The sequence below is a fragment of the Bos mutus genome, chromosome 5 (genome assembly GCF_027580195.1).
Source record: "Bos mutus isolate GX-2022 chromosome 5, NWIPB_WYAK_1.1, whole genome shotgun sequence".
Lineage (NCBI taxonomy): Eukaryota > Metazoa > Chordata > Mammalia > Artiodactyla > Bovidae > Bos > Bos mutus.
Genome location: NC_091621.1, coordinates 22,815,628 through 22,832,044, shown reverse-complemented (window position 1 = coordinate 22,832,044; position 16,417 = coordinate 22,815,628). Strand labels below are relative to the sequence as shown.

The 16,417-nt window shown below is 38.6% G+C and overlaps 1 protein-coding gene across 2 annotated transcripts in view; it reads right to left on the bottom strand.

The window, feature by feature from the left end:
* The window catches only part of SRGAP1 (SLIT-ROBO Rho GTPase activating protein 1), a 311,444-nt gene that overhangs the window by 23,222 nt on the left and 271,805 nt on the right, over positions 1-16,417 (bottom strand). For both annotated transcript variants that reach the window (XM_070370528.1, XM_005902533.3), the window contains exons 15-17: positions 14,261-14,395; positions 3,511-3,616; positions 569-793 (exon numbers count right to left, since the gene is read on the bottom strand). In XM_070370528.1, coding sequence (XP_070226629.1) covers positions 569-793; positions 3,511-3,616; positions 14,261-14,395 — 466 coding nt within the window. The remainder of the gene's footprint in view (positions 1-568; positions 794-3,510; positions 3,617-14,260; positions 14,396-16,417) is intronic.

Sequence of the window (16,417 nt, the reverse complement as noted above, 5' to 3'; positions counted from 1 at the left end):
TTCATTGGAAGGTGACTATATTGTCTTATTAAATATTTTGTATCCCAACAATATAATAATGTAATAACTTTGTTCAAAGTGACCATGACTTGTGTAATTGATTAGGACAATATTAGTAAGAATGGAAATGAAAGTAAGAATGAAAACATTTAGTTGACAGCTGCTCCTTTAAAATGAAATTTTTGAAATACTTTCCATAGAATCAAAACTATTTAGGAATGAAAATGAAGTCTGTTAATTCAGTTATCTTTTCTTGATATAACAGTAAAAATGTATACAGCTCTCTATTTAAAAACCATTCTCTACAAAAGTCATGATGGGGTAGGTGTATCTAAAAAGATGCCGTGCTCAGGGAAAAGAGAAATGAATATGAATTTCCATAAGAAGAAGCCAGTGCTGTCATGGGATTTAATATTCTAATTTATCTCAAGTGTTCCTGCTGCTTCTTTTTTTTAATTGGGAGCACTGGCATCTTATAGTCAGTTATTTTTTTAAAAATTAAGTTGATATCTGTACTTGTATAATTTTTTCCAGGAGGAGAAGGAAGGACTAAAATTCTTGGACTTACCAATACTCGTCTCCAGCCATACATTTTTCATAAACAGGGCCATCCAGCTCTTTAGCATCTGGGAAAATAGTCTCATGGTGGATGATGATGGTTTTGACAATCTCATTCACATGAGCCTGGCAGGACACTTGATCCTGTATCTCTGGGACAGGCATCAACGTAGGGCCAAAACAGATGGCCAGGTTATAAGGGTCCATCATGTTTTCATCACTGTACTGTGAAAGACTACGAAAGAAAGAAAGACAGGAGTTATAAAAGAACAGGGGGCGGGGGGAAAGAAAACACTTCATAGGATACTTCCTATTCTGAAAAGGAGTTTTCTTATTAGAATAAAATATTTCATCCTACTTTAAGGTGGCTCAGCAAATTCCAAAGAAAGTAAAGCAACTTATAACCTTTCCACTAGGTAGACATGGAAAAAGGAATATAAATCCTGTTTGCTTAATTCAGTGGCGTTTTTTTAAAGTCACAAGGGAGTTTAAGATAATCTCTAACACAATGGAGACCAGGATCAAGTAAAAGAGTTTCATCTGCAAACAGTATGATCATCTTTAAAACTGTCCTCCAACTAACCAAATACGTTTCAGCTTTTCCCATAAATCTTGAGGGGAGTCCTCAAGAAAAACAAAAGCACCTTTTCTTTGTACCCACTGAAAGAAAGCAAGCAACTCCAGGCTTTGTAATTTGCTTTTGGGCAAGATGATTAATATAAGGTGACAACTGGTGTCACAAAAGACAGTTACAAGGGCAAGTGCAGGGAAGAATCCTCAACTCTCACACTCCATTTAAAGCTGGTAAACTACAAACTTTGGGGAGATTTCCAGTTGTCTAGTACTAATTGTAAAATTCAATGGCTGTTGGTGACATATTTTCCACAGCGGACTGAGAACAAGAAGTTCTTTATGCTATGCCTCTAACACATGGGCAAGGTGCTGTTTCAGGGAGAATCTAGAGAATCTATCTTTCAGTGTATAGAATGTCAACCTTGAAAGGAAATGTAAAATCCAGGTGAACAGATGACAAACGGAAGGAGAGAAAAAGAGACTCAGCTACATTTGTGAGATGTTGACAGACACAAAGAAGCTGAGATACCGTGTGACAAGATACTTTACCCGGTGTTGGAAATAAGATAGCTGAGAAAGTAGAAAATACAAAAGTATAATTCTCACAGGCAACATATGTCTTTCCTTTCTGCCATTTCTCAAACATAAAATCTGAAAACAGTTCACAAATGACAGCCAATGATCATGTTACAGATCACCTTCAACATGAATGCAGGAAGGAAAAGTGAGATTCAGAGTAAGAATGATCTCATGTTCAAAAGACACACTTAAGCTCAATGGGGAGAGTCAGTCTTTCTGGGTCTTTAGTTAGTGCTGGCTTGAAGAGCAAACAGCGGATATAAAATTTTTGATTTTACAATGAAAAGAGAATAGCTTCTTTCTCTTTCCAAAAGTCCTGTTCCACATATCCTACTCCAGAGACTGGGCCTGGCCTCTGCACGAAGGCAGGTGCAGGAACCAGGGGACATCTCTGGGCAGAAATGCTGGAAGCAATCCTGATGTCTGGCTCATGCACAGTTGCTAGTCTGCTGAGATCCACCGTCAGTTAGATTCACCCTTTGAGAGCTTTCTTGATTCATGGTCAGTTTGCTTCCCTAGTCCACTGTGGTTGATTGGTTCACAGTGGGTTTCACTTAGGCGTGTCAAGAATATTTGGTAAGGACATCATGTAGAGCCCAGCAGGAATGCGAGGTGGTCCATGTTGGGGAAGGAGAGGCACGTGCAATTGGCAAACCTTCAGATTTTTACAACTACCTCGTGACTAGGCTTATTTAAAGATAAAAGTTTAAGGTATCATTTAACCTAAAAGAGTTTGCACCCATCTCTCTTGGTACTGCTTATTTCCAGGGGTGACTTCCATGCTTGTGTCATCTGTAGATGCTTTAGCTCCATTCTGCATGGGTCCCCTGCCAGCATTTCCCTATTGTAGGATACTTGGCTTGGGGGCTGGGGGTGTGTGGTCAGTCTGAATGGTATGATTTCAGGAAGAGGCAGTAGGGTTGTAGTGAATCCCCACGGCTTTTAAGAACTTAACACTCCTGGTGAAACAGAAGAAAAAATTTTCTAATTTTAAGAAGGGAGAGCTCATGCTTGAGTAAGAAAGCATTTCCTGAAGTTTACTCCACCTTTTTAAATTTAATTAAAAATATAATTTTTTAATTAAAAAAACAAAACAAAACAAAACCTGCTTAATTGAAATGTTAAAGAGCAAGGGGACTCAGAGCAGGGGAAGATGTTCTTATCATGGAGCCATGCACCTACAAGTGACACAACTGAAATCAATTTCCCTAAATTAAAAGAGTCAAGTTTTCTTGAAAATAATGCAGTGATTTTTAAGATTTCTGTGACATTGTTTTAAAGATCGCTTTAGAAATATCATCTTTTTGACAAGGTCTCATTATACTCAATTTGCAGACAATTCTTTTTTGGATCTGTGTACAAGTCTCACCTACAATTCCCTTCCTTCCCTGACTATAACATTAAAAATCACAGAAATTTTCTGCAGTGAGCAGGCGGTTTACATCATTTTGACAAAAACATTTATGACATTGGCTTTGGATGGAAGTTGGAAAAAAGCACATATTTCACTGAAAAGTGTTCTTTTTAGTAATATTTGTGCATTTCTGCATTTATGGCCAGTTTCTACATCTGGTGATGAGGTTTATTTAGGTCATTGTGTGACCTTATAAGGTAGGTCACACATGATGACTTTGATCTGCTGAGGAAAACTGCACCTTCAGTCTCTATTCAATAATCTTCTCTTCGACTCCACTAATAAAAGGAACCCAATGTACATTTTACAGAATCCAAGAACAAAGAATTCAGAGTGGTACACAGGGAATTAAAATGAGCATTTTGGCAAAGAATTGTGGTACTTACTGATTGAGGAAGGCAAAGAGGTACCTCATCACTATAAGGACCGACCTGGGCAAGGTCAGGAGCAGTTTGCGGATGTGAAGCGCCCTCTCATAGAGATTATCTATTCCTACAGACAGAAGAGGACATGGTTAGGATCCTTTTACCAGCCACATTTAAAGCAGAACATTGTAGCACCCAAATTCAGTACCTATCTGAACATAAGCAACACTTTGCCTTTAGGTGAGATGTAGTCGTAACCAATAAAGCAAATCAGTGAGTGATCTGCTTGGGTGTACTCGAGGACCTCTCTTCTGACTCATCACTGTTTTCTCTGATTTCCATGGGCTTGGCTTTGAGCAGCTTAGAGTCTTCTAAATTTAAAAATCATTTTCAGTTGTTGCTGTTTCCACATTTTGCATCTGATATGGTTTAAACTCCTTTTCGCTGCACATTAACTAAAGTAACTTTTGGGGATAGGATACCTCTCCCTTTGCATGACTCATTAATTCTTCACATATGTATTTGTTAATTACTGTGACTCAAGAGTCTCAGTAGGATCAAAGGACTCAATAATCAAGTCATCAACATTTCTACCTAACTCAGTCTCAAGAGTCCCAGAGCAATTGGTTTGTCTTTCATGACAACTTCACAAGACACTTGGAAAACCCACACTATACAGAGAGGGAAGATGGAATACCTAGAGATGATTCGCAAGGCACTGAGAGTTCGGTGTGGTGAATTTTGCATCTATAAATGCAAAAGGAACCACATTTAATATAGTATTGATCTTTAATGTTTGTCAAATTCCATAGGGGGCCTGTCATCTTTAGGTTAGAAGAATATACAGGTATTACTTCCAAGAGGCTTCATCTTAATTCAAAATCCTCTTGCCTCTAATTTCTGAGTTCTAAACTCAATTCCCTACTCCTTAAGGGTAGATTCAAAATTTTATTTAAAAAGAATTGGAACAGGTATTTACATATTAGTTTCACACTAGCATAATGCCTAATAGCCAATAGGTAGAAACGTCCATTGATAGATGAGTGGATAAACAAAATGTAGTATATATTCACAATGAAATATTATTCAGCCCTATAAAGGAACAGAATTCTAATACATGCTACAACAAGGATGAACCTTGAAGGCCCTATGCTAAGTGAAATAAGTCAGACACAAAAAGCCATACACTAATGTTATATAATTCCACTTATATGAGGTATTTAGAGTAGTCCATTTCACAGAGACAGGAAGTAGAGTGGTGACTGTCAGAACTCGAGGGAGGGGAATGGGGAGTTACTGTTTAATGGGCAGAGTTTCAGTACAGCATGAAAAAAAGAGTTCTGGAGACAATGGTAATAGCTGCAAAACAATGTGAATGAACTTAATGCCATTGAATTGTACATTAAAAAAAGATTAAAATGGCCAATTTTATGTCTTTTACTGCAATAAAAAAAAAAAATGGGGGAGGGGGTGCCCCGTGAGATGCCAAATAAAGATTTTAGGGGAGAAAAGCAACAGGAGTGTAAAAAAGTGACACCAAGAAGACCGGATAAAATTATGTGAGGTTGGCACTCCCTGCAGCTACAGTGAACATACACCAAAGCAAAACAGAAAGGCTGGCACTCCTGGAATAGAGCAAACGGATGTGTCCCAAAGGCCAGACCACGATATTACCTGGTTGGCAGCATGCATCCTACAAGAGTCTTGCTCTGGTACAAATGACTCATTTACTCTCCAGAGTCCAGTTAGCGTGTCAAAATTTATGTTTGCTATGGACACTCTAATGTGCATTTCTAGCTGGCTTTGAGTGTGGCAATTCATAATCTTTCAGAATTTTATACTGCGTGAAAAGACGAGTGTGTGTGTGTGCTCAGTCATGTCCAACTCTTCGTGAACCCTATGGACTGTAGTCTGCCAGGCTCCTCTGTCCATGGAATTTTCCAGGCAAGAATATTGGAGCGAGTTGCCATTTCCTATGTCAGATCATCTTCCTGACCCAGGGAATAAACCTGGGTCTCTCATTTCCTGCATTGGCAGGTGGGTTTCTTTATCAGTGTACCACCTGGTAGCCAGGAGGAGATTGTTAGTAGCATCGCTGACTCAATGGACATGAATTTGAGCAAACTCCAAGATAGTGGGCCAGAGGAGCCTGGCGTGCTGAAGTCCATGGGGTCACAAAGAATCAGACATGACTTAGCAAGTGAACAACCACAACATGAAAAGATCTTTTCCTCAGACAAGTTGTCAGTGAGGAAGATCATATTTCACCTGGATTTCTTTTATGCTGGGATTCTTTTTCATCAGCATCTAATGTAATTAGGTAAAAGTGGGATTTGCCCAATCTCAGTCACATGCTCAGAGCTCCCTTGGCTAATTTACGTTCCTTCCCTAGCACTGCAAGATTCCCATGTCAGCATACCAACTTCACAGCATGGAAGTTTGACAGCTCCATGTAAATGTGTGTGAAAAATTCACCACCAAACAGAAGTGAATTCAGAAAATGGCCAAAAGTTCAAATGGCCATTCCTCTGAAAATATCAGCTCTTCTGTGGCACTGTTTGTAAAGGTGTTTGTCAGAAAACAAATAAGAAAACATAAGATGCAGATTTATCCTTAAGGAGGAAGAAAGGGAAGGAAATTCCTTGGTAGTCACATGCAGAAATGGCTTATGTAAGAGCAGGCAAATATTTCTGAACTCCATAGCCCAACAAGCAATAATCAAGGGGAATTTAAAGGCGCTGGTGGTAAAGAACCTGCCTGCCAACGCAGGAGACTTAAAAGATGAGGGTTTGATCCCTCATCTGAGGGTTGGGAAGATCCCCTAGAGGAGGAAATGGCAACCCACTCCAGTATTCTTGCCTAGAGAATCCCATGTACAGAGGAGCCTGGAGGGCTACAGTCCATAGGGTCACAAAGAGTTGGACACGACTGAAGCAACTTATCATAGCATGCAGGATAGTTTTAGGTTCAGTGTTAGGTTTTAATAATGTCAAAGTATCAATCAGTTGTATGTGTAATAGTATATGTGTGTGAATGAAAAGGAAAGAGAAAAAGAGACCTTTTAACATATTGAATAAATCTTAGCCCTGAGATGATTTACCAGCTGTTCTTCTAGGTAAGAAATGAACTGCTTATAAATCTTTCTAATTAACCATTAATAGATCTACATACATTTAGGTAAATACACAGAGATACGAAGTAGATTAGTGGTTGTCTAGGGCTGAGGGTGATGGTGGTTTGAGTGTTTGCTAACTGGGGTTTCTTTCTGGAGTTCTATGAATTAAGCAATTGAGTTCTTTCCTAGTTAACAAGCAACATTATAGATATAAATATATAAATAATGTCTCTCCTTCTGCTGAATTATCAAATAGAAATTAGTAAAGAAACTAAATCTTAGCCTAAGGAGCCTTATCTGTTTCAATACTAAGCCTACTAATCATTTTTGCAGAGAAAAGGAATCTTTGAGAAAATCATTGTAAGGCAGCAAACAGAAATTTTGAGCTCAGAGAGAAAACTACTGTGTATGGCAATAAAGCTGAAGAATTTTTAGCAACAAAAACATACATTGGAACACCAGGAAAAGAGTTCAAAAGCTTTTTCCATAAAACCATCAGATATAGGAAACAGATTTATGTACCAAGAAGCTCATCATGGTATTTTTGTATAACTGCAAAATCACTTTTGGAAACAATCTAATTTTCTAAAACTAGGGAATTTGTTAAATAGAATAAAAAACATTATATGGACACTAAAAACTATATTTTGAAAAATAACTTAGTAATGTGAGAAAGTGTTAATAACATTAAATTTTAAAAATAGTTTATAAAGAGAAAATAGGGTATGATAATTTTTAATAAATTTTAAGATTTATTGAGATATAATTTATGTATTTTAAGTATACAATTTTATGGTTTTTAGTACATTTGGAATTGAGCAACCACAACTTCAGTCCATTATAGAACATTTTCATCATGTCTAAAAGAAATCTTATATCCACTAGCAGTCATTCGGCATGATGCAGCTTTTTTTTTTTTTAATCAAAAGTATGTAGTTATGGTATAGCCACATAATGGAATATTATTTGGCAATTTAAAACAAGTACTGACATACGCTACAACACAAATAAACCTTGAAAACATGCTAAATGAATTAAGCCCATCAAAAAAGACCATATATTGTATAATTTCATTTATATGAAATAGGCAGAATAGGTAAATACACAGAGATACAAAGTAGATTAGTGGTTGTCTAGGGCTGAGGGTGATGGTGGTTATGAGTGTTTGCTAACTGAGATTTCTTTTTGGAGTCATGAAAATGTTCTAAAATTGATTTTGGTGACTTTCCTAATCCTGTGATCATACTAAAACCCACTGATTTGTACATGTTAATGGATAAATTGATGGTATGAGAATTGTCTCTCAATAAGCTGCTTTTAAAATACATAGGAAAATGTGCTATTTGCAGAGACGTGAATGGACTAAAGACTGTCATACAAAATGAAGAAAGAGAAAAACAAATACTGTATATTAATGCATATATGTAGAATCTATAAAAACGGTACTGGTGAACCTATATGCAAAGCAGAAATAGAGACACAGATGTAGAGAACAAAAGTATGGATGCCACGGGGGGAAGAGGGGATGAGATGGATTGGGAGATTAGGACCGACATACATACACTGCTAGGTATAAAAGAGATAACTGATGAGAACTACTGCACAGCACAGGGAACTCTACCCAGTACCCTTTGGTGGCCTAAATGGGAAGAGAGTCCAAAAAAAGAGCGGATGCATGTGTATGTATGGCTGATTTGCTTTGTTGTACAGCAGAAACCACCACCACGCTGTAAAGCAGCTATGCGTGCATGTGTGCTCAGTCGGCTCTGACTCTTTGCAACTCTTTTCGATTGCAGCCCGCCAGGCTCCTCTGTCCACGGGACTCTCCAGGCAAGAATACTGGAGTGGGCTGCCATTTCTTCCTCCAGGGGATCTTCCTGACCCAGGGATTGAACTCATGTGGCCTGCATCTCCTGCACTTCAGGCAGATTCTTTACCACTGAGCTATTTTGGGAAAGCCTCAAAGCAACTATATTCCAATTAAAAAAATTTTAAGAAATACATAGGTGTATATATATGATCTAGCTGGGAAAATATTAAAAAAGTTAATATTATCTTTGTGCATAAGAATTCTAGATTTGTTTTACTTATTTTCTAATTTTTCTATAGTAATCACATGTTAGTTGCATATTAAGCAATTATTTTTAAAAAGCAGTGCTTGGCTATTGGATGATTTTAAGGAATTATTTTTTTTTAAGGTATGAAAATGGTTTTGTGCCTATGTTGTATAAAAAAAAAGAAGCATCATCTCCCAGAGATACACACACCCAGATGAAACGATCTGATGTCAGAGGGATGATAAAGCAATGTATGTGGGACAAATCTGGCTAACACATAGAAACTGTTAAAGCAAGGCAATTATATTATTTATATGTAAATATATCTTTATGTATCCTCTTGTAGACATCTGAAATTTCCTACAATAAATAAGTAAAAAAGAAGGTAGGTTACAAATGGGACAGTATAGTTCCACTTCGGCTTTTTAAAAACAGTGTGTGTGCATATGACTATACACAGGGATCAGAATGTGTACACACACACCACTGATTCTCTTTGGGTAGTGGCATTATGGGAGAAGTATTCTATGTGCTTTTTTTAAATACTATGTTTTCTATAATGACTAAATGTTGCTTTCGTTGTTGTTGTTCAGTTGCTAAGTCATGTCTGACTCTTTGTGACCCCATGGACTGCAGCACACCAGGTTTCCCTGTCCTTCACTATCTTCTGGAGGTTGCTCAAACTCATGTCCATAGAGGCGATGATGCCATCTAATCGTCTTATCCTCTGTTGCCCCATAGGTAAAAAAACAAAACAAAACACCCTCCTAAAAAAAGATGTTGCCTTTTGTAAAACCAGTCCCCTAAATAACAGCACATAACAAAGTACAAACGCTTCTTCTGGGCTCACAGCCCTGAAGCAGCCAGGAAAGACCGTGAATTGCTTGAGCTGCTCTACTAGAGCAAGTCGCTTGGATCTGTGCCCTGGGGAGCCTCAGAGCCATAGTACACGGACATTCCAGAAGCTGCCCGGACTGTGTGGGTATGATCTGGAGCAGTCACAAAACCATTCACAAAGTGGATGGTTGTTTAAAAACAAACAAACAAAAAAACCCTTGGGTGAGAAATGGAGACGCTATCAAGTTTATTTCAAATTTAGATTGCCTTTGATGTCTTTATCCAGATAATTTTTAAAAAGAAACTTGTAGTGAATTGGGGATGAACAGTGCACATTGGAAAAAAAAAGAGAGAGAGAGAATGCTAAGACAAATTTTCTTTTACTACATTTACAAGTTTCCAGAGAATATGGTATTTAGAGGCATATGAATAGCACAATAACTCACCCCCCACACACAGTCTTTCCAGAAACAATTCAAAAACAGGTAAGCAAAAGGTAGCAGGTGTTCCAGAGACTTATCTAAACTCTTAGAAAAGATGAAAAGGGAAAAACTCCTAGAATAAAAGATGAAAAGGGAAGTTTTTCTATACAAATATCACATGAAATTACCTTAATAGAGAAAATCAAATCCAATGAAGGCGATACTAGGAGATGACATGGACAACAGCAATCTATCTCCATGAGATCTCTCTCCACTAACATTCCTAAGTCTTTTGCTTCTATCACAAACTTAGACTGAATTTATTTGTAAATAAATATCTTATCTCTTCTAGTATATTTTAAACCTCCTGAATGCAAAAGTCAAGTCTTTGAATCCTGAGAAAGTTTTGCAACACTGTAGGCAATAATCATCAAAAGTCTGTAATATTAATGGAAGGATATAATAATGAATGACATACCATGTTCAAATTTATTGAAAATCCAGGAAAAATACAGATATATCAATCATGGTCACACTGGTAAGAGAAAATGCTTACCTAAAGGTAAATCAATAATAACCAGGAATTCCCTTTTAAATAGATTAGATGTTGGAAGAAATGGGGTTGCTATTCATGGTGCCATTAAGTGTTTTTGAAAAACATTCCATTCTGCAAAATTATGCACTAAAAACAACAGGACTTATGGGCAAACCACTGCACAACATCTAAGAATCTGTAACTAGAGAACTAACAAAAACATTAACAACACTACTTAAATTACTGGCATAGTTAAATCTACTGGTGTGTGCACCTAGCAACCGTAGCAGCCTTAGTCGCCAGGGGCTCCCACTTCTTTGAGATGTTGGTCCTGTGGGTATTCATTGCCAACAGAGACTATTTTCATACTAATTAGCCCAAAGATTATTAATCCATTTTTCATTAATTCATTGTTTAAATACAGGGGGAAATGTCTTTGCAGCTTCTTTATGTGCCCCTGTAGCATTTCATGTAAGGCATTCTTTGCAATAAAAGATATTTCTGTAGATTTTCCATTTTTTTCTTTATGATCTTCTTATTTTGCTTCACATCTACTTGTAAGAAAGCTTGTCTTTGATTGTAACACATTTACTGTGCTGGGAAAAGTCATTTCGGAACCAACACAATGTGTGGGTTAAACTAACATCATTTCTAAATGCTTGTGAAATAATTATAGCAAAGAAATACATATTTTGAACAGGTTAAGACTGGCAAATGGCTAACCCAGGTATTGGCATATGTGACCTGAGTTTGCAGTAGGAGTAACTGTGACAGTTGTAATAATGACAACATATACTGCAATATGTGTTGCGAGCAACATGTACTGAGGCTCGTTGTGTGCCAGGCATGATGCTACAAACACTTAGTATGGATTGTCTCCTTTTGCTTCACACAGACTCTATGAAGTAGATAAAGAAATATATATTTAAAAAGATTAAATATTGATCTCTGCCCAAGGTTACAAAGCTGCTAAGTGGTGAAGCTAGGATTTGAATCTAGATCTTTCTGCCTCCAAGGCTTCAGCTTTTAATAATCATAATGAAATAGTATTTCTCATTCATGAAAGTGTGATGTGAATCTGCAATAGTAACTGACAATGGAGCCCAGTAGTCTTTACCCAGCTGGTATGTGTAAACGTAAGTGTGGACGATCTATGTATGCAGAAAACCACTGAACATTAGACAGTGCTTATCATTTTTTGCAGATATAAACTTTCTGGCTAGGCTGGTGAGGAAAATCTTTGCACATGGCCAAAGGGGAATTCCAGAAGTGTGACAGCTTCTTCTCAGTTCTTTCCAGCTGGGTCAGAAGCTGCTGTGATGACTCAAGCTACGCGGGGGCCATCGAATGGACACACAGGCGCACTTCTGAATTCCACACAAGCATCAGACTGTACAGGGTGGGGGTGGAGGTAATTATGATTGGGGAATTCCTATTCAGTGAGATCTAGGACTCTAGGCATGGTTGCCAACAAAATGATTTTGGGGGAGGGGACCTCCCCGGTGGTCTAGTGGTTAAGAATCTGCCTTCCAATGCAAGGGACACCGGTTAGACAGCTGGTCAGGGAACTGAGATCTCAAATGCCTCGGAGCAAGAAAGTCAACACTCCATAACTAAAGAGTCCGTGTGCCACGACCACAGGGCCCATGTGCTCTGTGTACCATAACTAGAGAACCCGTGGCACCACAACTAGAGGGAGACAGCCATGCTTTGCAATCGAAGAGCCCGCACACTACAATAAAAGATCCCATAAGCCACAACTAAGACCTGATACAGGCAAAAATACAGACGGATATTTAAAAGCGATTTTGGTGGAATGTTGACTCCTAATTTAAATTCTATTTAACTATGCATTATGCCCTCATCATATGTCTGGCATTAACTATGCCAAGTGTTTGGGCTACAGAACATAATAGTCCATCACGACCTCACACGCCCGTGGAGCTAAAGGTAGGCATTGCCTTGAACAGATTCCACGCCAGGCGCTCTTCTTGGCATTTCATAACCCTATGATATATAGACTGATGTTCTCCTGATTTTATAGATGATGAAACTGAGGTACAGAGAGGTTAAAAAACTTGCTGGTGAGCAACGTGGACCTAGGATATGGACCTAGGCTGTTGGAATCTAGAACCTCTGTTCTTAGCCTCTTCTTACTAGCCTTCTTCCTCTTACTAGTTCTTCCTCTTCTTACTATCCTCTTCTCTGGTAGAAGGAGACAGAGTGGTTAAAAAATTGTAATGTGGGGCTTTAAGAAAAATTACAGACACAGGTACACAATGGAACATTAGTAGAGGAGAAAGTGACTAACGCTGCCTCAGGTGCGAGGGTGGATGGCAGTTTGGGAGGAGTGCCAGTTCAGCACATCCTTCCCTGTGGATGTCAAATGGTCACGAGGGGCAGCAGATACAGCAGCACCAGCAAAGGCACGGAGGTGGGAAATGGTCCAGCACGTCTGCAGGTTGCTATCATTGCAACAAAGTCAACCGAGCAGGTGGTAGGAGATGAGTGCACAAAAGGAGAGAGATCAGATGCAGGAAGAAATCTATACTATGAACGGGCCATACCAAGGAGTCTGTTTTCAGGTGGAAAATAATGAAATAGATTTTAAATGGGTGGGGAGAGGTGGGAGGTGGTGACGGAAATATAAAACTCAATCTGCCCTTCTGAACCTAGGCTTTTGACTCCAACAGCTTAGGTCCAAATCCTAGGTCCGCCTTGCTCACCAGAAAGTTTCTTAACCTCTCCGCACCTCAGTTTCATCACCTAGAAAATCAGGAGAACATCAATCCATCAATCATAGGGCTGTGAGAATGAAATGAGTTCATACATGTAAAGTGCCAAGACGAGTGCCTGGCATGAAGCATGTTAAGGAAAGAGGGCAAAACGTAGGAGTAGGATCTCCCAGTGAGAAACCAAAGCACTGGCGATGGGAAAGGGGAAGGGGGGGTGAGTGGAGAGATTTTCTGAGGTCATTCGGACTTGCTGATCCAGGTGGGTAGTGGGGGAGATGGGGGAGGAGGTTTGTTCGTTAGAGTAAAGTTTGTTCGTTAGAGTAAAGTTTGTTCATTAGAGTAAAGCTTGATTTTCACAAAAGCCCTCACTGTGTAATTTAAGTTAGTTCAACAGCCTTGCCTGGGAACATGGACTTAAAGGGACACTGAGTTTATAGACATATGGGATGTGGCTCATTCCCAGTATTATTTTCACCTTCTTTCCTATAGTGTCAAGAGTCCCCCACCCCCTGAAGAAAAAGCAATGGTTTGCTCTGCTGATTATGGGTTTCATAATACATCATACATGCTCCCAGAGCCACTCTGCCTATTATATTAGCTGGGGATGCCCACTGACAGATAATTACCACCTACTGTTCCTGTACTGTAATAATGATCATTTATCTCCTTTTACCTTTTTTTCCAAGTAACAAAGATGGTGGAAAAGACCAAGAGCCAAAAGCCAAAAAACAGTTAACATTTCCATGCTTACAGCTTCCTCCTTGCCTTCAGTGAGCTGGCATCTGTTTCTCTGCTCTGTCCCAGCTACTAAGTGGGAAGCTCTTGGGCTCTATGGAACCTGGGTAGTGTTCAGAAGCACAGCCCACTCAGCGAAGGGCGAGGCCACAGCTGGGTGGATGAGTCATGCTGGATCTAAGACAAGTGGTCTCAGAAATTTGGTGGTGATGGGGTAATGGTTGGGGAGGAAGATACGGGGCTGCTGCCTTTTCCAGGGAATTGGTTAGTCAAATAATTCTGGTGGGGAAAGAATTGAGGGAAAAAAAAAACAAACAATAACACAGCCCACTTACTGACACAAGAAATCAGATCATTAAATCTTTCCTTAGGAAAGAGGGGGTTTTCCAGCCCACGGAAGTAGAGCTTTAGAACGCCAGCAACTGAGTTAATATCACGGTTACTCTGATCATCAGCCAAAGGGTTTTCACCTAAAAAAAAAAACCAGCAAATTAGTTACATGCACATTGCTTCTCTTTTTATTTCTGAACAAAAATATGTTTCTATACTCACACACATTTCTATATATACATGTATCTTTTAATTACATACTACTAAAAGATTACATGCTACTAAAATTAAAATAATTGGTTTAGATATTCTACCCCATGATTAACCTAAAAATAGTTGGCCAAAATAAAGCTTTTTTTCTATCATATGCTACCAAATAATCCCTTACAAATTACCTAAAAACTTAAAATAAAATATTGTGGGATTTATAATTGGACCTAACTTTTTTTTTTTTAAAGCTAAAATCTGTAATCTTAGTTTGACATGAATTCAAATACTACATTCTGTGTCTTGCATCCTACTGGGGAAAAAGAAACAACATAGGTCTGTCTCGCTATGCGGTATGGATCAGGAAAATTTATCAGAAATATTATAGGACTCAACTAATTGTGAATACCATTAAATACCATTAAATAAGTGTTTCTCAAAGTGAATGGTGGTGTTTATAGCACATTTGAAAGTTGACTTCAGCAGTAGGAAATTTTGAAATCAGACAGGAATTTGAAAACGTACCCTTAACAATACCAAAGAATGTGTATAAAAAGTGGGAAATTTATATATCACAAACATAAAATCACATTATTCTTTATGGTGGGTGCTTTTAAAATATTAGGTCACGTTCCTGAGAACTAAACTGAAATAAAATTCTTAAGAAGTTCAACATAATGTGCAGCCTTAAATCAAACTCCGTTTTTTATTCATAGGTCTGCTCTTCTAAAGTTCACAAAAATTGTACATTGCATTTTAACTTTTCTTTGCCTCTTGGGGCAGTTTATTTTCAGGGACTTGTGGTTCCTTTTTCTCTGCTTCTAGGGCAGGAAATCACTGAACATGAATTCACCAAAACAAATTTTTTTTGCCCACTGTGAGAAAGCCTCACCCAAAGAGATCACAAACAAACAACAAATACCAGGGGAATGTCCAAGGAAAAGTAAGAAAACCATTTCTGCCTACAACGGTTGGCACAGGAACCTGATGCCGTACTATATTTCAATTTATCTTGAATATGGTCCATGTAAGAGACTTAGACACTTAAGCTCTTGAGGGGAGACTCCTCTGCTCTATACATCATATCACTCAGAGGATTTGGAAGAGGAAAAACAATCTGGCTCCAAGTTGACTTCTTCAACCACGGTTTCAAACTTGGCTTTGTACCAAGTCTGAGTCAGGACAAATAGGACCAAGAGAGGTGGCCCTGTCTCCAAGCCATGATGTCCCTCCCTCTGCATCCTTGGCTTGACTTTCAGGCAAGGGCAGGAAGGTGCAGATGTATCCAAAAGCAGACATAAGACAAATCATTTTAATAGGAGAGCATTATGAGCTAAGAGCCACCACTTAAGAGTTAAGCACTTTCATGGCTTATATCTATTTCTCACACTAATCCTAGAATTTTGCAGTTGAGGAAACTGAGGCCAAAGTAAGAGATTAGTCACTTGACCCAAATCACACAATTAGTAAATGCAGAAGTGTGATTTGATTCTAGGTCTGCCTGATACTCATCATAATGTGCGAATGAACAGTTCAGCAGGACTTATTTGACAGTCAATTGGGATCAAGAATAAGGCACCAACTAAGGTCACAGGGATGGAGTCTAGAGATGTCAATGAGAGGAAGAAGAGCTCCTGACAAAGGGAGTAGACATGAAGCTTGGATGAGTCACCTCAAACACTTGCTATGCAGGCCACAGCTGTTCTTGCCACTTTTCTAGAAGCCTTTCATGAGCCACCTTTGATAGCGTGCTGAGGATTACCAATGCTGGTCCTAAACCAAGGATACAAAACCCATATGCTTTTCTAGACTTGATAACAAAGCCTTATGAGTTTGGCTTCATTTCTCAGCTATTCTAAATAGATTCTTAATTCAACATCCAAAAAGAAAGAAATGCAGAGAAGGGTTTTAAAGACATATAGGATAAGTATGCCACTTTTCTCTACAGAAAATGA